The sequence below is a fragment of the Nycticebus coucang genome, chromosome 2 (assembly GCF_027406575.1).
Source record: "Nycticebus coucang isolate mNycCou1 chromosome 2, mNycCou1.pri, whole genome shotgun sequence".
NCBI lineage: Eukaryota > Metazoa > Chordata > Mammalia > Primates > Lorisidae > Nycticebus > Nycticebus coucang.
In genome coordinates this window covers 24,339,228-24,361,733 of record NC_069781.1, presented here as the reverse complement: position 1 = coordinate 24,361,733, position 22,506 = coordinate 24,339,228, and the positions used below count along the sequence as shown (strand labels likewise).

Below are 22,506 nucleotides of genomic sequence, written 5' to 3'. Positions count from 1 at the left end.
GGTGATTCATGGGAATTACACTGACACCAATTCTGTACACAGCCCGTGAGCTCCTGGGGGCCTTGTTCTCAGGTGCACTGGATTTCCTGTGTTTGCACACTCAGGGATATCTTTAGGACTCAAAGAGAGACTGTGACTGCCAGAGGCTTGGTTAGGGCTCCAGAGAGCCCCATAGGTCACCTGTTCAACCCCTGCATTGTGTAAGGGGAAGCTGGAGGCCCAGAATTCTGGATAAACTGCCCACAGTCACACAGCAACCAAAGCTGGGCTCACCCAGGGGACATGGGGTCACCTTCTGTCATCAAGGACAGATGTGGGCTTCCCAAGGGACTCTGAGATGGTCAAAGGGAGCTGGGCTTACCATGTACTGCTCTGCGGGACACAATCTTAGGTTCAGGTCCAGTCCCTCCACTCTCCTGCTATATGATCATAATCTCTCCCAGCCTTAGCTTCTTTGTCGGTGAGATGAGGAGGCTGGATGGACTGATGCTTTGAAAATGACTTCCATGGTGGACTTTATAGCACCACATAGTACCACATCCTTACAGCAGCCCACTGGTATGGGTGAGGAAACTGACTTTTAAGTGGCTGCTGAGTGGCAGTCAGACTCTCAATGTTTTGTGTTCCCTGTCTTGAGATGGGATGCCTGTGAGTGCAACCCCACACGGTGTCCTTGGATTCTTTAGGCTGGGGCAGCCCCCCGGATTTACTGCTGGGGACCCTGGGACTTGCAGGGGGAGGCGGCATTGTTACAGCACTGCCACTGCTCTGCCGCGTTTTCTGCCTGGGTTCCCCTCCAGTGAGGGGTGTTTCTGAGAACACTGGAATCACAAAGTGGCCCATGGCGGAGAATGCAGCCAGAACAAAGGCGCCCTCTCCCCGCCAGGCTGGGGGAATACTAACTAGTTGACAGGAATTTTAATATAAAACTCTCCCTCTTCCTTGTCATTCTGAGGTTTCAGGAAGCCTTGGGGCTTATCGTGCAGAGGCACACAGCACAGACAGGGCTTGGGGAGGTGAGAGGTGATTTCCTGCCATTCTTCTGCGGGGCGGGCTTCCCAGGGCGTTCATGCCAGGCTGACGGGCGCAGTGCGGGCTCCCGCTGCTGGGGGGAGAGCAGCGTTTTCATGGGGCGGCAGCCCAGGCAGGACCCGCAGCCATGAACCGCTTCAATGGGCTCTGCAAGGTGTGCTCGGAGCGCCGCTACCGCCAGGTGGGTGCTCGGCCCGGGGGGAGCCTATGGCACGCTGGGGGTCGAGGGTGGGGCTCATCTGTGTAGGACCTGTCTCCACACAAGTGCTTCCTCGCCTTCCCCTGCTCCCTGCAGGCTCATTTTGATCTGGGGAGGACAGAGGCAGGAGCTGGACCCAGGGCCCTGCCTGTTGCCTACTACCCCTCCGTAGGGTCAGACGAGGCCCTACATGACCTAACCACCGGCTGGTGATGTAGTGTCCTTGGGGAGATTATCTAGCTGACTTTCTGTGCTTTTTATCTGGGGAAGAGTGTGGGTTAAAAAAAGACATCTCAAGCCTGAGATTGAAGATGGCTTAGTTGATGAACAGCTGGGTGTTTCTAGAGAGGAGTTTGGGTTTTCGCTAACTTTCTCCACTTCTGATGGGACAGCGGTGCCGTCCTGCCCTCTGCATGTGTGTTGGTGTGTGCTTGAATGTGGGCCAGCATGTTTTCGTGTCTATGTGCGTGTGCATGATTGTCCTCCCCCGTAGCCTTGATGCCTTGTGCTGGCTTAGGCTTCCTCTGGCTTTGGAGTCTAACTTCACCAAGAGGGTTTGGCCTCAGTTTTGTAAAGGGGGACAGAGTAAGGAGTAATGATCCTCTTAGCCCCAGAGCCTCTTCTGGAACTGTGAAGGAATGTTTTTTCTTATAAAAAAGGAATAGAGTAAAAAAATAAAAAAGGAATAGAGTCAGGGAGGGTGAAGGCAAGGGATATCCAAGCTGGAAGGGAGGTCAAAGGTTGTTTTGATTTAAAAAATATAAAGAAGCCCCTCTGTTTTTTTTTTTTTATTGTTGGGGATTCATTGAGGGTACAATAAGCCAGGTTACACTGATTGCAATTGTTAGGTAAAGTCCCTCTTGCAATCATGTCTTGCCCCCATAAAGTGTGACACACACCAAGGCCCACCCCCCTCCCTCCGTCCCTCTTTCTGCTTCCCCCCCATAACCTTAATTGTCATTAATTGTCCTCATATCAAAATTGAGTACATAGGATTCATGCTTCTCCATTCTTGTGATGCTTTACTAAGAATAATGTCTTCCACGTCCATCCAGGTTAATACAAAGGATGTAAAGTCTCCATTTTTTTTAATGGCTGAATAGTATTCCATGGTATACATATACCACAGCTTATTAATCCATTCCTGGGTTGGTGGGCATTTAGGCTGTTTCCACATTTTGGCGATTGTAAATTGAGCTGCAATAAACAGTGTAGTACAAGTGTCCTTATGATAAAAGGATTTTTTTCCTCCTGGGTAGATGCCCAGTAATGGGATTGCAGGATCAAATGGGAGGTCTAGGTTGAGTGCTTTGAGGTTTCTCCATACTTCCTTCCAGAAAGGTTGTACTAGTTTGCAGTCCCACCAGCAGTGTAAAAGTGTTCCCTTCTCTCCACAAACTGCAGAAGCCCCTCTGTTTTAATGATCACGCTGGAATGTGGGTCCTCACTCCTCTCCTTCCTGATAGGATCCAGGGAGATGCCCAGAGGGACCCCTGCCTAGGCATCTGCCTGCCAGGGGACCTGAGTGTTCTCCCTCCAGCCACCCCCACTCTCAGGTTCTGCCCTACAGCCCCTACTCTGTGCTCTCTGCCCTCCTGGAGCCAGGCAGAGTAGCCCCCGCAACACCAGCATCTGGAGGCAGAGCAGTGAAGCAGAGAGAGCACTGGGTGAGACGTCTGGAAGTCCTCGGTCATTTTGGGACTATGGGCCAGAAGACTGGGGCATACTGGCCATCCGAGTGGGCCAGGCATGACTGTAGGCTGGATCAGTGCAGAGTTGAGAGCACCAATTTTTTTGTCAGACCTGAATTCAAATCTAGCTCTGTTCCTCTTTGATTGTGGATCTTGAACAAGTCACTTTTCCTCTTAATAAAAGGGATAATAAAAGGCAGCACGATGCTCTGAGAGTAAAGCAGATGACATGTATGAAGTACCTGGCTGAGTGTCTGCTGCATGTATCTAGGAAGTGTTCAGTACATGGAGTTGGGTGGGGATTGAAGCCTAGGCAGGACAGAGGATCAGAAACCAGGTAGGAGTACAAAAATGAAGTACAGGCTTGGGTGAGCCCTGGGAGCAGTGGCAGCTCCTGCCCTGGACAGGAAAGAGCAAGAACCATCCCCAGGAAAGACAGCCTCTGCCAGGAGCCAACGAGGAGTCAGGGCAGGGCTACCTCCTCCACCCCCTGACCTTGAGAGGCCCAAGGTCAGAGAGGAAGGCTGAGAGCAGGAGGGGGTGGAACGGATGGAGAGGGTACCACTTATCACTCTGGGCCTTGATTTCCTTCTCTGTAAAATGGACATACTAAAACTAGCCCTGCATTCCCCTCGGAACTGCAAGGAGGGCCTTTTTGGGACACTATCCTCTCAATGTGGTTGATGATCATGATGGACAGAGCATAATTCTGCTTCCTTCATGTAGTCCACCCCTCACTCTGAGCTAGGAGTGAGGCTGCTTCCTGACACCCTTTCCTTTTCCCTCCACACCCCAGTAGAGGTGGACTGCTGTCTGGGCAAGCTCTTCCTAGGCTGGCATCCATCAGGGCGAGGGGGCTATCATTCACAGTCCTGCTTGGACAGGGACCAGAGCCTGGGAGGGAAGGCTGTCCTCCTGGAGCCCACGCCTTCTCTCCAGACTCAACTCTGGAGCCGTTGCCCCAAAACAGCTTGCCCAGAGCCCAGGGTGCTAGTGCTTGTTTTCCGGGCAGGAGGGGCTGTGGACTGTGTTGGGGTGGGACTAGGGAAGTGCTAAAAAGATTTTAGGACCCCAGCTTCTGCCTGGGATGAGGGTGGCTTGTGAGACCCCTAAAAATTCATCCTGGTCCCATGGATTGGGTCAGTCCCTTGGCATCTTCTCTTGGCCTCAGGTGGGCCTGGCAATTAGTGGTCATTCCTTCTCTCTAGCTTTCCCCACTCACCCCCTGGTTTGTTTTTCTTTCTTTCCCATTTTTTTCTCTTCCTGTCTTAGCTGCATGTTTTCCCAGAATTCTTATGGGAACGGGGTATTTTCCTGCTCCCTCCCCCTTCCCCTTGTCTGTCAGATTTCCTGTTTTACAAACTGCTTTGAATCCAGGCCCGAGGACTGGTGGGAAGCAGAGCCTCAGGTGCCCCAACAGCTTCCAAGGGCCCCTGTCACCCCCGGCCTCCTCCCACTCCCCTTCCACATGCTGGCCTTGGCCTGGCTCACAAGTGAATGCAGGTGCCCAGCCTTGGAGAGACAGTCCGTAAAGGCAGGAGACAGAAGTCTTCTGACAGGCTGTTGTCCTTGACCCTTTCCAGATTTGCTGAGCTGGCTTCTTCCTCAGTTAGCCTCACCAGGGCCCACTCCAAGTCTTACTTCCTCTACAAAGTCTCTTAGGACCCCACTGAACCCCTTTTCTGGCTTTTGCTGCCTTAGCAGCCCAAGCGAGCCAGCAGATCACTGCCTCCTTCTGCAGATGGGTTGCTGCCAGGCTGTCCAGTTTGCTGAGTCCCTGCCATTGTGAAGGGTGGCACCAAAGTCAAAGTACAAAGGACTGTCTAAAGCACAGTCCTCGTGTTTTGCTCTATTGCTTTTGTGCCCTGCTTTCCTTTGGAGACTGGGGAAAGTGCTAGAAAGGCTTCAGGACCCCATGTCCCCCAGGGAGCCAGAGACCAAGGCTTCATGCCTCTGTACCTCAATAGAGCTTGGTGTGCAATAGAAGCTCAATAATTGTGTGTTGGTTTGAAAAGTGCATCCAGACAGCAGGACACTTTCATGGGATATCTGAAAGTAGGGTTTGGGGAACCAAGCACACGGGCCTCCACAGGCACAGAGAAGTCAGTGGCTGGTTTAGGGGCCTATCTGTGCCTCCTCTCCCCCTTTCCCTGGAAGCCTCACTGACTGCCCCAAGAACCCCAACTCTCTGACCCCTTGGCCTGAGGCTAAATGAATGTGACCCAGTTCTCCCCTCTCTGTGCTCTGGGAGGGAGGGCATCAACCAGGCTGGCTTTGTGTTTGGCCCTCAGCACAGGGCCAGCCTTGGGCCAGTGCTCTGTAAGCCTCTGGGAAAGAAAGAAGGGAGGAAGGCAGGCAGTGAACCACAGGCAAGATGGACGTGTGCAGCACCAGTGGGCCCTTGGATAAAGGACTGGGGAGGCTGGGGCTGAGGAGGGCAAGGTTTGCCCTTCTAAGACCTTTTCCATCCCAGGTCCTCCCTAAGTTGGTTTGGGTTTATTTCCTGAGCTCAGTCTTCCTGGTTGGCCCACAACCGAGGGCCCAAGATGCTTGGGCTGAGATAGAGACAATGAGAGGCTGGCCTGCTCCTTCTGGGCTCCAGTTCCCTTGGAGAAGAGAGTAGCTCTTGGGTGGGGCCTGTGGGCTTCCCGACCTTGGGGTAGGGGCAGCAGCCTCCAGCTTCTGGGAGTGATTGGGCAGGGCTGTGTCCTAGATCACCATCCCGAGGGGGAAGGACGGCTTTGGCTTCACCATCTGCTGTGACTCTCCCGTCCGAGTCCAGGCCGTGGATTCTGGTAAGTGAACAGTGGGTGTGGGGAGGCCAGCCCTGCTTGCCTGCCGTGTACCTGGGCTTTGCAAACAAGAGCCTGGAACAGAAAGAGGAGCCCCAAACTGGTATTTTATTTTATTTTTTATTTTTATCTTTTTTCCAAACTGGTATTTTAAAAATGAAAAGAATAATATTTTTAAATGAACATAGGTGAAACTGAGGGAAAATATGCCCACTTTTTTTTTTTTTGGTTGTTTTTATAAAAATGAAATAGGTTTTTAAATTTTGTTTATCTATCAGTTTAAACAGGAACTAAACCTATATTTACGGTAGTGGCCGCATTATATAGGCCGGAAAAATGAAAGGTATTTATTAAGACTACTTAGAATCAGTATTTTATCCTATACCAAGCCCAATTAGCACTTAAAAATAGTCATTCCTTCCCGGCTTTTCACAAATAAAAACATTGCTCTTAATCACAGAGTGAGCATCGTAAGGGCAAAAGCCAGGGCTCAGTGATCAGAGTGTCCCCAGTGCCTGCATGGGATGGTGCTTAATGAATGGGGTAGGGGGTTGGAGTGAGTGGAGCGCATGAGCCCCGCAGCAGGGACGTGTTCTCAAGGGGCTTGGAGGCTTTAGGGACGGAGGGGGCCTGGGGAAAGAAGGACAGCAGGCCTGTGAGCCAGCACCAAGGGGAAGCAGGCAGGGAGGAGGTGAGGGCAAAGGGGCGTTTCCCTGCAAGGCCCCTGAGAGCTGCCAAGTTTGGCCCCTCATTTCACAGTTGAAGAAATGGAGAGAAAAAGGATGGTCCTTGTCTAAGGTCACCATGGAAGCAGAGGACTAGGGTCCTTTGAGAGGGTCTTGGGCTTCAGGGGGAGTGGGCCCTGAATGGCTTTTCTTTGTCCCTGCAGGGGGCCCGGCAGAGCGAGCAGGGCTGCAGCAGCTGGACACGGTGCTGCAACTGAATGAGAGGCCTGTGGAGCACTGGAAATGTGTGGAGCTGGCCCACGAGATCCGGTAACAGGGGGCAGTGGGCGGCCGGGGCCTCAGGCTGACGACACTCTCCTTCTGCCCCCAGACCTGGCTCACTGCCTTGCCCTGCTCTTGGTAGTCCCTCCTTTGCCCAGCTGTGAGCAAATCGCTTTGCTCCTCAGGGAATCAGTTTCTTGGCTTGAAAATGGATGGTTCAGGCTCAGAGCAATTTTGGATCCCAGAGCAAACAGCGGGGAAGAAGCTCTCAAATAGACCCTGTGGTTCATGACAAGGCTCCAGAGGGTTGCTTTCCACTTTAGCTAATTATTTCTGCTACCAAAGAGCTGAGTCCATTCTTTTCTAAGGATGGGTAGATGCTGCAAATGTATCAATTGCATGATCAGGAAATTATTTTTTAAAATGTTTGGGTCCCCTACATTTTGACCCCCTGGGGTAAAACCCTAATGGGCCCATTTTAGGTTTGCTTCTAGAATGACGAAATGAGGGGTTGCACTCAGGTGGCCTGCTTACTCCTAGCTGCTTATATCTTGCTCATGACAGACATCATTCCCAGTTGAGTGTGGTGCTGGACCTTGGCCTCAGGGTCCTTCTCAGCCACTACCTGGCAATTAGAGTTGACCTAAGAAACCCCTTTGCTGTCTCTGCTTTAAATGGCCTCTCACATCCCTTCCTATCCAGACTCTGGGGGCTTCTCCCCTGTGCCTGCCTCCTCCTCCCTTTCTCTTCCTCCCAGGCCCCTACCCTGGCTGATACTGGTCTTCCCCAGGCTTAACCTGTCTGTGTGATCCCCACCCTCCAGGAGCTGCCCTGGTGAGATCATCCTGCTTGTGTGGCGCATGGTGCCCCAGATCAAGCCGGGGCCAGATGGTGGGGTCCTGCGGCGGGCCTCCTGCAAATCAACACATGACCTCCAGTCACCCCCCAACAAGCGGGAGAAGAACTGTACCCACGGGGTCCAGGCACGGCCTGAGCAGCGCCACAGCTGCCACCTGGTGTGTGACAGCTCTGATGGGCTGCTGCTTGGTGGCTGGGAGCGCTACACAGAGGTGGCCAAGCGTGGGAGCCAGCACACCCTGCCTGCCCTGTCCCGTGCCACTGCCCCCACTGACCCCAACTACATCATCCTGGCCCCACTGAACCCAGGGAGCCAGGTATGAACAGCTGGTGTGGGGGAAGATGAAGGGCATTGGGTCCCTGGAGGCCAGGAAGACTTGAGGACTCAGAGTTGTGTTGGAGGAGCCTACAAGGGGCAGGGAGAGTCAGGCAAGGAGACAGCTCTGGCATCTGCAAGGCTGTCTTGGTCAGAGGACAGAAGGGTCTATGTGGCCTCAGGACACAGATCTAGGAGCAGGGCTGGAAGATTTCAACATGCAAGAATGAAGAGCTTTCTACCAGCCTGAGCTATCCCACAGTGGGATGGGCTGCCTTGGTAGGTAGTGAGCCCCCTGTCATAGGAGTTGTGAAAGTAGACAGTGCATGATTATACAGTGAGAATATGGAATGCTTGCCTCCAGACATTAATCCCATGGGATATACTGGAGAAGAGGTCAAAAAAGTTTGAGAAATAGCCTGTTCTTTCTTCCTCTTCTGAGATATTCCCAATGCCAGTTTGGCTTATTCCAAGCTCTGAAGGCACCTGCAGTGAAGCAGGTGGTTCACCCGTGTTCAACCCAGCATTTCCCAAACATACCCTTTTTGGCATGGCATTTAGCATCCTACCTTTTCAGTGTTCCGTGAGACATAATTTGGAACAAGCTGCTATAAAGGAAGGTGGGGACTCACCAAGGGGTTAGACTTCATGGCACATAAAGCCTCTTTCAACTCTAATATTCTGGGATTCTCTGTCCTTTCCAGGCCCCCTCCCTCAGCTGGTTAGCAGAACTGCCACCTTTCCCTCATGCCCTGAGGTGCTCCACTTCCTATCCCCCCGGCCTGGCGTCCAGCAACTGCTGGGCTGTCCTGCCTTTTCCTGGGGCTGAGATGGTTCTCCTGTTTTTCCTTTGCAGCTGCTTCGACCTGTGTACCAGGAGGATACTATCCCTGAAGGTGAGTGGGCCTCTGCTGTAGGGCCCGCCTAGCCCAGAGAGATGGTGGAGACCAGGAGAGGCCTGGCCTAGCCTCTTCCTCTAAGTTGAGAGGCCTTTCTGATGGAGTCAAGGTCACCCAGCACATTGACACAGACTCTTTCCTCCCTCACTGAACCAGTGTCTTTCTTCCTTGAAGCCAGAACTGAGAAGGAAGAGAGGGGATCTTACCAGGACAATCTCAGGCATTCAGTTGAGGTTCATCCAGTTTTATTGAGCAACCAATACCTGTTAGGAGCTGTGGGCAACATGCGTAGGCCTGCATGGAAGGGAGTCATGGAGTTTGGAGCTGGGAAGTCTCAAATTGGAGGTTTAGCTGTGTAACTTTGAGCAAATCATATCCCCTCACTAAGCCTCGGTTTCTTCACCTGTAAAATAGAGCTAATAATTCTTACCTCCAAGGGTTGTGGGAAGGATTATGTGAGAAAATGGTTGTGAGTAGCAGCCTATATATGGAGGGAGGGTACACAGAGGGTGGTTGTCTTTGAAGTGCACAGGTATCTGCTGTTTCACGCTGTCTTTCCCTTTAGCCTTCAAATCTTGGCTGGGGACTGAAGCTGTGCTTCAAACCAGTTCCTCCTCCCACAAAGCCTGAGATGTTTGTCCTGATGTTGGAGCTGGCTGGGTATCCCGTGAGGCCCTCCATGGGTCTGTGGAGAGCTCTGGCTCAAAGTCCAGCTGGCGCCTGTAGAGTAGAGACCAGCCAGGTGGCTCGTGATGCTCACCTTTGGTGTGCTTTGAGCCCTTCCTCTGGTGCCTTCAGGACACCCTTGAACTCCTTCCTTGATAGTGGAGGCTGTTTCACGGTCACTCACAGACTTGCTTCCTTGTCGTTTTCCTCTATCAGTAGCGTGACGACCATGCTTACAGTGGGTACGTGGAGAGTGCTTGTGCCTTGCTGGGTGCAGAAGGTTCCCATTAGGCTCAGGGTTGCTGATGGACATCACCTTCTTTCTCTCCAGGCTGGAGCATTTGGGCAATTGGGCCTGGTCTATTGGAAATGAATCTATGTTCCTTGTGGGGAGGAGTCTGATAGAGATTCAACCATGAGTATTTAAAAAGCTTTTAGTCGCCATATTAGGTGAGAGTGAGGATGCTACTTCTAATAGGGGACTTGGTTAAAGGCAAGGCCCGAGCCTGGCTCATTTCTGTGGGTCTGTCCCGTGCTGGATCCAGGACCTGGCAATACTCAGTCAAATTTCTGTTGAGTGACTGAAGGATAACTGTGGCTGCCTCTAAGCATTTGGAGGCTGGACATGGAGGAAGGGAGCTGGAGGTACATGTTGGCTGTAGTGGGCACATGGGCACGGCCAGGTCCTTCTTAGTCTGAGAGATCCCTCTGTGTCTTCCAAATGGCTCCCAAATGGTATCAATGTTTTCACTCCCTCTGAAGGTATAATACTTAGTGAATCAAGAAGGGCATGGTCTTCTTAGCTGTAGGGAAAGGGGCAAGTGAGGAAATGATGATGATGTTCATAACAATGGTAACTTTTTGAATGCATTGTATTAAGATCTTGACCTTACTTCATTTATTCTTCATAATAATAATCCTTTTGGTATCCAAGGCCATCTTTGCTTTTTACCAGGGATCAATTCTTGATAGCTCTCTGTCCTAGCATCAGAGGAAGGGGTGAAATTCAGGGCACAAAGTGTCCCTCAAACACACTTGGAGTTGTCCAGAGATAAAGGCCAACTTCTCAGTCCTCCTCCTCTGGCTGGGCTGTCAGGAGGTAGCCTTTCAGGAGGAGCGTTGAGCCATTCTGAGTTGAATAGGGTCTGGTGCCCTTCCGGGACCTGGGGCGCCTGCCTGGCTGTGGTTGGCATGTTCCTCAGGGCTGCTGGTGCCCTGGGCATTGTCCCCTGCCCTGTGAAGGTGGCCTGGCCTTAGATTTGCTACTTCAAGGGTAGGGTGGCTGTCTTAGAATCCAGGAAGAAAGCTGGGTAATTACTATGTTTGTTTAGGGAAGCAGGTATTAGAGAAACAGGGAGTGATAAAGGGGTTTGGATCAGAAATTGCACAAGGTAGCAGGTGGGAAGTAAATGAATTTCCTTCACAGAGCTCAGTAACTGGGTTGCAACCTGGCCTGTTCTAAAAAAAGATACTTCAAAAACCTGTTTTGGAGATACACTCCTTGGCACACATTATCCAGAGATGGGTGGAGACTGGGGCACTAGGACGAGTATCACCCGGGTTGGGTTGATTCTGACTTATATTACTTACTGGCCAAAGTCACTCCACCATTCCAGGCCTCAGTTTCCTTGTCCATAAAATGGGCCTTTTCTCTCCGAGGGCCGAGTTCTGTGTCAGGTAGTTTATTTGTGACTCTTGAGGCCTTAGGTAAAGATTCTGTTATAGCCCTGGGCAACCAGTCTATGGAGGGGAAGAAATTTTTTTTTTTTAAATTCTCGAGACTAGGGGCAGCATTGGAAGACCATGACCTTTTAAATTGTTGTCTATTTTGCCTCAGTCCTCTGCTTGTCAGTCCCCTGCTTGTGTGGTTTTGCCTTCTCTGGTCTGGGCTTGGCCGTGTTAAATTAGGCTGTCTAGATCCAGGCTGACCCTGGGGGGCTATTCACAGTGTGGTTTGAGGCCAAGCAGCTGCACCTGTCCTTCTCCCAGCCCTGATGGGTGGATTACTAAACAGCTTAGGGTTTGTGAGAATCCCTCACACACTCATACTCCAGTAGGATCCCTTTCCTATCAGGTGTCTGTGTGAGCCTCCCACTGGCCCTGGGGCAAGTGCAGCAGCCATCTGTATTATGTTCACTTTGCCGTGGAAAAACTCTGACATGGGGGAAGGGGGCGGGGGGAGGGGAAGAACCTGCTGGGGTTGCAGAGCCAGTCCCTGACTTGGGGAGTCAGGGATGCAGCTCCGGTGTCTTATCCAGCTTCAATCCAGTGCAGATCTTGATGCTCAGGATGATTATTTCAGCTGTGCACCTTCTTCCTTTCATCTGCGCCCCCCACCTCATTCAGGCTCATGATCTTTCTATTCTTCAAGGGACTCATTGAAGAGGCAGGAAGTGGTTTGACTTATCATGGTTTGAATACTGGCTCCCAGATTCGATTATAATCAGTGGTCACTTGTTGGGGGGAGTCAACTTGTTTTTCTCACCCGGCTTGGTGAGAAGGGGCACAGTGGGGGGAGGAAGCAAGTGTGAAACCTTCTGAGTTGAGTGTTTCCTTTGAGGCCGTGGGCCTTGCGTTGGTGGGGAGCTTCCCTGAGATGTAACTGGGGGCAGGCCACCTGTTCACCACTGGCTGCCAGGGCTGGGGGCAGCGGAAGGAGGCCTGGGCCCTGGGCCCCAGGTTGGGTACCCAGGTCAGGGAGGACCTGTCAGTTCCACCTGGCAGCAGGGACCTCCTGGAAGGGGCCAGGCATGTGTGGAGCCTGATTGCTCTGAAGTTTGTCTCCATCTGTTTGTATCCAAGAATCCCTGACTTTTCAGCTAATCTATGTTTTGTCCCTCTGCCCTTTTGATGGGACATGATAAAGTCCTGCTCACCACCCCTTGTTCAGGTAAGAGTATATGTCCCCCTTAAAGGGACCCCCTGCAGCTGCACTTCTGCTCTCTTCCCTGAGGGTGGTTTCTCTTTTTCTTTCTCTCCTTTTTCTGATGACAATAATTTGTGACTTGGTGGCTAAGTAGAAGTACCTCCTGGATGTGGTGAAGTCTGAGATTCCCAGAGTTTCATGGGACTCCTGATTTCAAGTAAAAGAATCACAATAACAAAAGCAACAGTAAGTCAGCAGCCAACTTTTATCACAGGCTTCATAGGTCACAGTCTCGTCTAAAAACTTGGACTCTTTGTATTCTCACTGCAGTGAGCATGGTGCTATTGTTAGAGTTGAGGAAACCAAGACCCGGAGGGTGAAGTAAGTCACTCAGGGTCCCCAGCTACTATGTGGGGGAGCAGGATTTGAATGTAGCCATTTGGCTTCAGAGCTTGTACTCTTTACAGAGACCTGGGCAGCAGGGGCCCCTTCTACTCTAGACTGACTGAAGTGAGCCAGGTGGTTCCAGTTCCCTCGGCTGGAGAGGGCCGACTCTGATATATCCTGGGAGAGCCCTTGGTCTCTGCTATCACTACAGAGAATGTGCCTTTGTGCCAGGGGGCTGGGAAGTAACAGAGTGGATGAGCTGGGCTGGTCCTGTGCAGGGAGCAGTGGGGATGGTGGCAAGACAGGGGCGGGGCACATGCCCTGCCACACAGAGTGGTCATCATTCTCCCCAAATGATTTTCCCACATGGGACTGTGGGCCCAGTGAAGCCAGATGTTCTGATTTTTCAAATAGGAGATATTTCTTGATTTTTAAAAGCATGAGGTCAAGCTGTAAGTCTGCTTTGGGCCTGGATCAGCAGGAGGGGACTGCTGCCTCTATCCTAGTTGGTGGCTTCCAGCTCAGCTCCGGGCCCTGGAGTTGCTTGTCAGCATACCAGCGTCTCTCACTAGAGTGGGAGGGAATTCTTTGAGGCCCGAGACTCGTCTGAAGCCTCCCTGTAGTCTCAGAACCGTGCCCAGGGTCCAGCCTAAAGTCGCAGCCCAGTAAATGGTTGTTGATGGAATGAGTCTGTGTTCCCCATTTGCGCAGATGAACAGGCATTTGCAGTGGTGCTAGAAATGCCTCACAGTCCCCCATCTCTATTCCACAGAATCTGGGAGTCCTAGTAAGGGGAAATCCTACACGGGCCTGGGCAAGAAGTCCCGGCTGATGAAGACGGTGCAGACCATGAAGGGCCATGGGAACTACCAGAACTGCCCAGTCATGAGGCCACACGCTACGCACTCCAGCTATGGCACCTATGTCACCCTGGCCCCCAAAGTCCTGGTGTTCCCGGTCTTTGTTCAGGTGAGGTTGTGTGTAGCCTCTAGGGTTCCCTCAGGAGGAAGTGAGAGAGAAGAGTGCTTTTGCCCCAGAACTCAAGAATGCTGCCTCATCTGAGGCCTGAGGGAACCCTTTGGGGCTTGGAGGATGCCTAGGAAAATGTGGGTCCAGGGGAGCTCAGCAGTAAGAGAGTCCTCTCCATCCTCCTTCTAACGTCCCCTTTATCTGGAAACGAGGCAGGTGAACAATAGCTGCTTGTTGTAATGTCATGGGGCCGGTTTGCTGAGGCTTCCACTTCCTGGCTCACCTAGTGGTGGTGACCGAGGGGGACCTTGAGGCCTGGCACTGGTGTCATGTCTGGTCTCCTTGGTCTCTATGAACATGTCTGGCCACTATTTTTTTTTTTTTTTTTTTGCAGTTTTTGGCTGGGGCTGGCACCTCCGGCACATGGGGCCGTTGCCCCACTCCTTTGAGCCACAGGTGCTGCCCACATCTGGCCACTATTAGTGGCCTGAGATTCATTATACCTCCCTTCTTCTTCTTCCTCTTCTTCTTCCCTCTCTTCCTCTCCATTTTTCTCTCGTCTTTAAAAATAACCTTTTAAAAATAAAAATAACCATTGATTCCATCACCCAGATGTAACAATGTGAACATTTAGATGTCTTCTCTGTGTGCATGTACACATTAAAAACGCAAAACACAACAGATCTTATTCTGTATTTTATATCCCATTGCCTCTGTTAAATAAAAATCATTGACGTCATTTCCTACATCATTAAATGTTCTCTGAGCCTGTGTTTTATGGAGGTTGCATGTCCCTCTATTATGTGGACATACTACATTTATTTCACCAGTCCCCTGTTCAGATAGTATGTCTCCTTTTTTGCTATTGCAAATAACTCTATGATAGAAATCCTTGTGCATAAATTGTGTTTCTGGTTATTTTCCTTGGGAGTGATTCCTATAAGTAAAATGATTGGGGTCATGGGCTGTACGCATTTTGAAGGCTCCTTAACTTACAGACAGAAATGTTCCAGAAAGATCCTATTGCTTCATCCTCTTATTAGCAGCAGGGAGGTGACATGGCCCTTAGGGCTTTGTTTCTGACCATGCTTTTCTCTTCTCCCTGACATCCCGGTCTGAGCCTATTAGTGTCCAGTAGACCTTAGAACTCACTGTGTTAGGGCACAGCGCATCCCTGGCAGGCCACATACCTCTGCTTGGACATACCGTTGGCGGGATGTGGCCTTTGCCTTTCTGTTGGTCTCTTTCTAAGGATGTGGCACAAGTTCTTGATGTCTATGGGGGCTAATTTTCATTTTTATTTTAAAGTTTTCATAAGAAATTAAGTATGGTTTTTTTAAAAGTTATGAGAATGTTTAAATTGTGAAATATATCAACTAAAGATGACATAACACTTAAATGTCCAGTATAAAGAATAATTCTTCTTGACCCTAATGTCCTGTCTTCCCATCAGAGGTTCCCACTAGCCTGACTTTAGGGTAATCATTTCCTTGCTTTTCTTTGGTTTTACCATCTCTGTATGTTTCCCTAAATAGCATGTTTTGTTTTGCCTCTTTGGGATGTTATGTGATTGTACTGTGTCTATTCTTCTGGGTCTTACTTCTTTTGCTTCACATTGTTTATAAGAGCCATCAGCCTGTGATGTTTAGTTGATTTTAATTTCACTATCTTTGTGTGATGTCATGTGCTTAGAGGCCATATTATAAATATACCTTCACAGGGAAAATTCCTGCCGGGTGATCTAGAGCTTGGGGGGCTTCCTCTGGGCTGGGCTGGGTTGGGTGATGGGCTGGGGTGAGATATTTGAGTGAGAACTGGTCCCTGGGGAAATGATGGCTGAGGAGGCATCAGGTCAAGTGTATTATGCAAGCAGAGTAGGGACTGACTTGCCCTTGAAGGGACTCAAGTGACCAAATCTCTTGGCATGTGGCTCTTAGGATGCCTCCTCGGGCATGGACAGGACAGCTGGGAGAATGTGTGGGACCTGGAAGGGCCCTGAGGAGCCCTGTGTAGGGGACAGGGAGCTGGGGGTGAGGTCTGCAGGTGGCCTAAGCATGTGATGGGACTTCCTGCCAGAGATCATAGCTGTCATGGTGAGAGTTGGTGGGGAAGGTGTCAACAACAGTTCTGCACAGGACAGGAGCGTCTGTCTTTGTTTCCTTCTTGCATATGAGGGGGCGTGTGGTTCTCAGGTTGGGGGAGGGCTGGCAGTCTTCTCTCTGTCAGAGGGCTCTCAGTGGCTAGCTTTGACAGGCCCCCTCCGCCAGCAGCCCCACCAGGCCTCTTGGAATTGCCCTCTCAGCTCAGCCTCACTCTGCTTCAGCCTCTAGATCTCTGTAACCCTGCCCGGACCCTCCTGTTGTCAGAGGAGCTGCTGCTGTATGAGGGGAGGAACAAGGCTGCCCAGGTAAGGCTCTCATCTGTTTTCCCAGGTGGTATTTCTTGGCGGGCTTCACTGGTTTCCTCCAGGCCATCACTTTTGTCTCCTCATAATGGTCTTAGAAGTGTACAATCTCAGGGTAGAGGAGAACCAAAAATTCCCCCCATCCCTGCTGGCCCTCCTTACCAATTGGCTGCCCAGCTTTTTCTTAAACATGTCCAGTGATCGGGAGCTCACCTCCTCTCAAAGCTATTTAATCCATCTTTGTGGCTAGAAAGTTTCCTCAGCCCCTAAAGACAGCCTATTGTTTACCCCAAGAAACAGAAGAATTTGCTGTGGTGTTACTTGGGGGGGTGTGTGTGTGAGAAGATTAAAGCTGTTAGCCCACAGTGAATTTTTAGAGGAGTATCTGTTACCCAAGTTTTCTAGGTCTATGTTAAATCATAGACTCTGACACATGAGTCTATGATTTTTCCTGGGTTACAGCTTTGCCAATAAGGTGCTGAGGTGGGGCCATGCCACTCTTCCTGGGAGAAGCCCAGGCTTTCTGATAATCGGGAGACTACTAGTCCCTGGAGCTGGTCATGTTCCAGCTCAGTCACTGAGTTTAAAACCACATGGAAACAGAAGTTGGTGAGCTGGGTTCTGGCTTAGCTTCCTGGGGGCCATGGGTAGGGCAGAGGGCTGCTGCAGGTCCGGTCCTGATGCAGAGCTGGCTTGGTTGAGTCAAGCGGCAGCTTGGGGTAATGGAAAGATCAGGAAACTTGGAGGCAGGAAGCCTCCATCCAGCCCCAGCTCTACTGCTGGCTCCCTTGTTCCTCAGTCTTCCCATCTGAACAGTGGGTATGTGTGTATTTGAGGTAGCCAGGGCAGGGTCAGAGGTTGACTGTTGTCTAATGGCCCTTTCAGCCTCAGCCATTCTGGGATACTATGTGTGATTGTGGCTGAAGCAGGAAATTGGTTTTGTTTTTTAAACAAGCAGACCAGGACTTATATGTTCCAAATGAACCTTGTCTTTTTCAAGGGAGCTCCCTAGGGACACTGTGTGCTTATTTCTACCCCTCGGCATTGCCTACTATATCTCTGGACTTCCTCTTCTTTGAACCTCCTCTTTGGGAAATTTCTTAAAAATATCAGCACACTTATCTGAGATTCGGCCCATCTTCTGATCTACCTCAGTGGGAGTGAAACATCATCTGCCAAGGGGGATTTAAGTTTCAGGAATGAGAAATCATCGCCTGGAGCTGTATTTGTGAATAAATCTGTGACAGAGCTAAGTCAGGTGTCCAAGGGTCAGAAAGTAAGGTGTGGCCATTAGTTCACCAGACTCCTAAGAAGGCAGCTAGAAATGACAGCCCCCTGTAACATACGCATATGTTACATTTTGCTCTTCTCTTTGCTCACCATTAAATCTGCAAACATGGAGCACCTATTGTGTATCCTCACTGTGCAGGCATTTTATACACTTGATCCCAATTAGTTCTCATAGCACCCCCATGACAGGCATGGGTGTCCAATCTGTAGTTGGGACAGCTGAGGTTCCAGGGAGATGAAGTGAGGCCTGAGGGTCTTAGGGCTGGCAAAGGACGGAGCCAGGATTAGCAATGCTTTCCATGACCCATGCTACTGCTGGCATGTTTGTTTAAAAACAAACTAAGGACCACAAGCTGAAACCATAGCCTGGTTATAGTTATCATTTGTCCAAAAAAATCTTTGCTCATAGCTCTTTGGAGTCTTAGAGACTAAGAGACTCACCCTCCTTTCTCTGACCTCCCTGCCTTGAAGATTGAAGGAAGCTATTTGAAAGCAAGTGAAATAGATACAATCCTTTTTCTTGAAGTATTATAGCAACTAAATATGTGGATCCTGGTACCCTATCATATTACTCAGGCCAAAAATATAAACCAATTCAAGAAGGATTTGGATAAATTCGTAGAAACTCAGTGTTGGTTGGGCCCTCAGGAGTCATCCATTCTAATTATTTCCTGTGACTTTCCAGCTAATGGTTTTGGTCAGTTTTTGAATCTGCAGGGGCCGGAGTCTGGGCTCTGGTTTTATTACTGGAGAGTGGGTAAATCGTAGGACGTTCTCCCTTATGCTTAATAGAAGTCTTCATTTGTGGAATGTCCCCCCTTGGTTCTTTGTCCCTTCTCTTTGCTGGGCATGCACAAGTTTGCTAATTTCTGTGAGACGGTCCAGTCCTACACACTGAGCTACTCTCATCATTTCCCTTCCCAGAAGTTACAAAGTTGATTTAGGTGCCTTGAGGTTAAATGAGCATTTTGGAACTGCCTCATTTTTATTGATATAATACAGTACAACACAGGACAACACTACAATACAATAGTTACTGAGCATCTACAGCACAGCCAGGCACAGCATTGGGTTCTAGGAATACCGTGAAGCTCAGAACAGACACACCCTCACTTTACACACTGACTCATGGAGTTTAACATTAACTAAGGCATCAAGGTCTTTTCTACAAACCCTGCCCTTAGTCCAGATTCCCAGGAGGAAGCTTAGTTAGGGCCACTTAGGAGAAGCCATCCTCCAAATTGTAAGGACTTCCTAACCAAGGGATCCCTCAACCCTTTGGAAAAACAGATGTGTCCTTGGAGCAAGTGTGGGGAAGACACCTGGGGACCTCCATGGCCTGTTGCAGAAGGCAGCAGGTAACTGGGCCATGGGGATGGGCATCAGTCCGCTGTAGCTGCTGTGGCCACCACTGGATCCTGGTGGGACAGGAGGGGTGCACATACCCTCCCCCGGCAGGCTTCCCCTTCTGCCTTGCCTCCAGCTGTGTGCCAACTCTGGCCTTTCCCTGACCCGACCTTTGGGGAAATTCTTCGTTCATGCCTTAATCACTTCCTGTCTAGACCATATTCTCAGCTCTGGGAGTCTGTGCGGAGCTGTGGCCTGGTCCTTTTCTCACCTTGCCAATGGCTCCTCCCTACTGACCCTCCTGCTAGTCTTCTCTGGGCCTGGATCATCATTTGAATTTCTAGGTTGTTTCCTCTCAGTTCTTCCCCTGCCCGTTTCTCCCTGGGTCTGGAGGTGATGAGTAGATTTTCCTTGAGTCGGGGACGCATTCTGCAGAAGCTGGGGAGTTTGACCTGTGATGCCGGCTAATTTAGAGCCTTCTTTGCATTGCTTGGACTTTGAGGTCTTCTCCTCAGACAGCCAACCCCTTGAATCTTTCTGAACTCTGAGATCATTTTCTTCTCCTCCCTGAACTTTTTTTTTTTTTGTCTCCTTTGCTCTTATTTTTGATGCGAATGTGGCTTCTTCCACATTCCATAGGCATACTGCTGCCTATCTATATGGGGGGGGCTTTAGGGTCTGCCAGGCCTGAGTAATAGTCCCTGGTTGTGTGGCTATGGACAGGTCACTTTGCCTCTGTGAACTTAGGGTCCTCATCTGTAAGTGAGAGCAATGGTGTTATTTACACAAGCAGAAACTAAGTGTTTCACAAATGGAGGCTTCTCTTGTGCTTCATTGAGACAGGGCTGTGGTGGGAAGGGATTGGGTAGGGCCGCCACCAAGATCCTTGCCAGCCTTTGTGTTTGGGCCCCATTGGAGAAGCTGGAGCCTCTGAGAGCTCCTGCTCAAGGATGTCCCCCTGTTGTCTCCATGGCCCAGATTTCCTCCAACCACTGTATTTGTGCTATACTCAGGAAGCCAAGTGATCCTTTGAGGCATTTCATATATATTTAAATTATAAAATAACAGTCTCATTGCAAAATAATGCAAATTAAACCAAAAAATATAAAGGAAAATGCTATTTCCCAGAGTGAGGAGTGGGTTGAGTATCTTAGGTATTTTTTTTTTTTTTTTGTAGAGACAGAGTCTCACTTTATGGCCCTCGGTAGAGTGCCGTGGCCTCACACAGCTCACAGCAACCTCCACCTCCTGGGCTTAAGCGATTCTCTTGCCTCAGCCTCCCGAGTAGCTGGGACTACAGGTGCCCGCCACAACGCCCAGCTATTTTTTGGTTGCAGTTCAGCCGGGGTCGGGTTTGAACCCGCCACCCTCGGTATATGGGGCTGGCGCCTTACCGACTGAGCCACAGGCGCCGCCTATCTTAGGTATTTTTAAAAAATGTAAACATCAGCTCAGCGGCTGTAGCTCAGTGGTTAAGGCACTAGCCACATATGCCAGGGCTGGTGGGTTCAAATCTGGCCCGGGGCCTGCTAAACAACAATGACAACTACTACAACAACAAAAATAGCTGGGTGTTGTGGTGGGCACCTGTAGTCCTAGCTACTTGAGAGGCTGAGGCAAGAGAATTGCTTAAGCCCAATAGTTTGAGGTTGCTGTGAGCTGTAATACCACGGCACTCTACCAAGGGCAACATAATGAGACGCTTTCTCAAAATAAAAAAAAGTAAACATAGATGTGCAGATGTATTTTATAAAATTAGATCATACTTGAGGTGTTTTGCACATTGTACTATTTTGACTTATGATAGATTTCTATTTCTGTACTCATAGCTCTACCTTTTTTATAGCTGCATCAAATTCTACCATATGAATTTGCATAATTTATTTTATCCATCCTCTCTTGATGGGCATTTATGTTATTCTTTCTTTACACGACAAAAATGCTGTTGAAAATATCCATATATGTTCATATTCATATATCCTTAAAAAGTATTTCAGTAGGACAGAGTCTTAGAAGTAGAGCTGTGGGGTTGTCTTTAAAAGTTTGATCACTAAATGTCAACTCAGTGCCCGCCAAACCCTTCTGGCTAATTCTTCTTACTCCAGAAGAGATGAAGTGTCGGGTTTTGACACCTCAAGGGAAGTTAGCATAATTAAATTAATAATACTTTGTTTTCTTGGGAGAACCTAAAATTGGCCTTTTTGACTAAAGGCCACGGTAGGATTTACAAAACAAAGAACAGTGTACTCTTTAGTGGCATTAGAGGATCAAGTGGATTTTTTTTTTAGCATGAAACTATGCTGAGCATGCCTGTTGGTTTACCTATAATGTCTAAAAATAGCTTTTACTTTTATTTTTGGAGCAGCTAATGCATAAAAGAGAGAAAAGTTATGAACATGTCTGTATTGGAGCGTAAGTAACTGGCTTTTTCTTGAGCTGATTTCTCATTAATGCAGTTACAATTATCTTCAAGACATTTGGTAATACCACTGTACGCTGCATGCCACTTCACTTCAGTCTAGGGAGAGCTTGTGGAAAAAGCCAGTGAGTGATGAGGCAGGGACTCTTCTCCCTGTTTGAACTGATGAGAAAACTAAGGCTTAGGGGGGCTCAGGGAACTTCACCAATTTTTTTTGTGTGTGATTAGTTAGCGACAGAGCTGGGATAGGAGCCTCATGACTTCCGACACCAAGTCCAGTGCTCTTTCAGTCAGACACTTACAGTAGAATTAAAACAAATATGGAACATCTTATAGCTCAAGGTCAGTTCCAAGCTAAGAATGTGGGGCTGGAGACTCCAAGGCATTTGGTCAGAGAAGTGAGCCTGGGGGCATCGGGCTGTAGAGAGGCTTGCCGAGACCATCTGCAGGGAGGCTGATGACCTTTTCTTTTTTCTGCTTTTTCCTATTCAAAATGTAGAAAAGTGGAGGGTGAAAGAGCCATCTCCACTTCAGGTCAGGTCTCTACCCTTGGCTGTAGCCATATCGCACCCCACTCCTGGTTCTGCCTGAGACAATGAGGATGAGTGACCTGAACCTTCAGGGGAGGTTGTGGCTCCCAGCCTCCCGGAACAATAAGGCAGCTAGTTTGCTCTCTTTCCATACAGGTGACCCTGTTTGCCTACTCGGACCTGCTGCTTTTCACCAAGGAGGACGAGCCTGGCCGCTGTGACGTCCTGAGGAACCCTCTCTACCTCCAGAGTGTAAAGCTGCAGGAAGGTAAGCAGGTGCCCAGGTACCCGGGGCTTCTCCCCATGTGCCCCGAGGCACGCTGCTCCAGGAACCCTCTGGGACCTGGCACTCAGCTGTCAGTGGGGCATTTGAGCATGTGCTGTTGGGCTCTGTTTCTTGGCTGGTGCTCTCAGATACTGGCATGTCTTCTAGGCTGGCAAGTCTTCTGATATGCCCTGAGCTTTTCAAGGAGGCTTTTTGTTTTCTAGACACCTTCTGGGGAAGCTATGGAGCAGGGTGGGAAGAGCTTTGGACTCAGACAGACTTGTGTTCAAATCCTGGCCCTGCCCCTCCCTACTTTCCTCATGTAAATGGGGATAATAATAGCATCTCAGAAGGTTGTTGTGAAGATGAAATTGGGTCATAAATGCAAAGTGCCTGGTCCACAACAGGTGCCCAATTAGTGCTCGTTACCACCCCACAGATCTGTGGACAGAGACCACTGTTTCTGAGCTGTCCAGCCTGAGCCCAAGTACCTGGGCATAGGTGCCTGTGGGCACATGAGGGAATCTCTAACCCAAACTTTCCACCGTGCCCTCCTCTGCTCTGGGGACGGGAAGCCAGCTGGGAGTATCTGTCGGCGGTTTGGTTTGGCGCCTGAGGTCTCTGCTGAA

General features: G+C 49.8%; 1 protein-coding gene across 5 annotated transcripts in view; it reads left to right on the top strand.

Moving 5' to 3' along the window:
- The window catches only part of RGS3 (regulator of G protein signaling 3), a 125,354-nt gene that overhangs the window by 31,863 nt on the left and 70,985 nt on the right, over positions 1-22,506 (top strand). For 2 of the 5 annotated variants that reach the window (XM_053565231.1, XM_053565258.1), the window contains exons 9-15: positions 5,636-5,717; positions 6,604-6,709; positions 7,485-7,836; positions 8,692-8,731; positions 13,426-13,622; positions 15,946-16,029; positions 21,769-21,880. In XM_053565231.1, coding sequence (XP_053421206.1) covers positions 5,636-5,717; positions 6,604-6,709; positions 7,485-7,836; positions 8,692-8,731; positions 13,426-13,622; positions 15,946-16,029; positions 21,769-21,880 — 973 coding nt within the window. Of the gene's footprint in view, positions 1-729; positions 1,214-5,635; positions 5,718-6,603; positions 6,710-7,484; positions 7,837-8,691; positions 8,732-13,425; positions 13,623-15,945; positions 16,030-18,525; positions 18,675-21,768; positions 21,881-22,506 lie in introns of those variants that run through there. The other 3 variants (XM_053565301.1, XM_053565241.1, XM_053565249.1) reach the window with 3 other exon arrangements.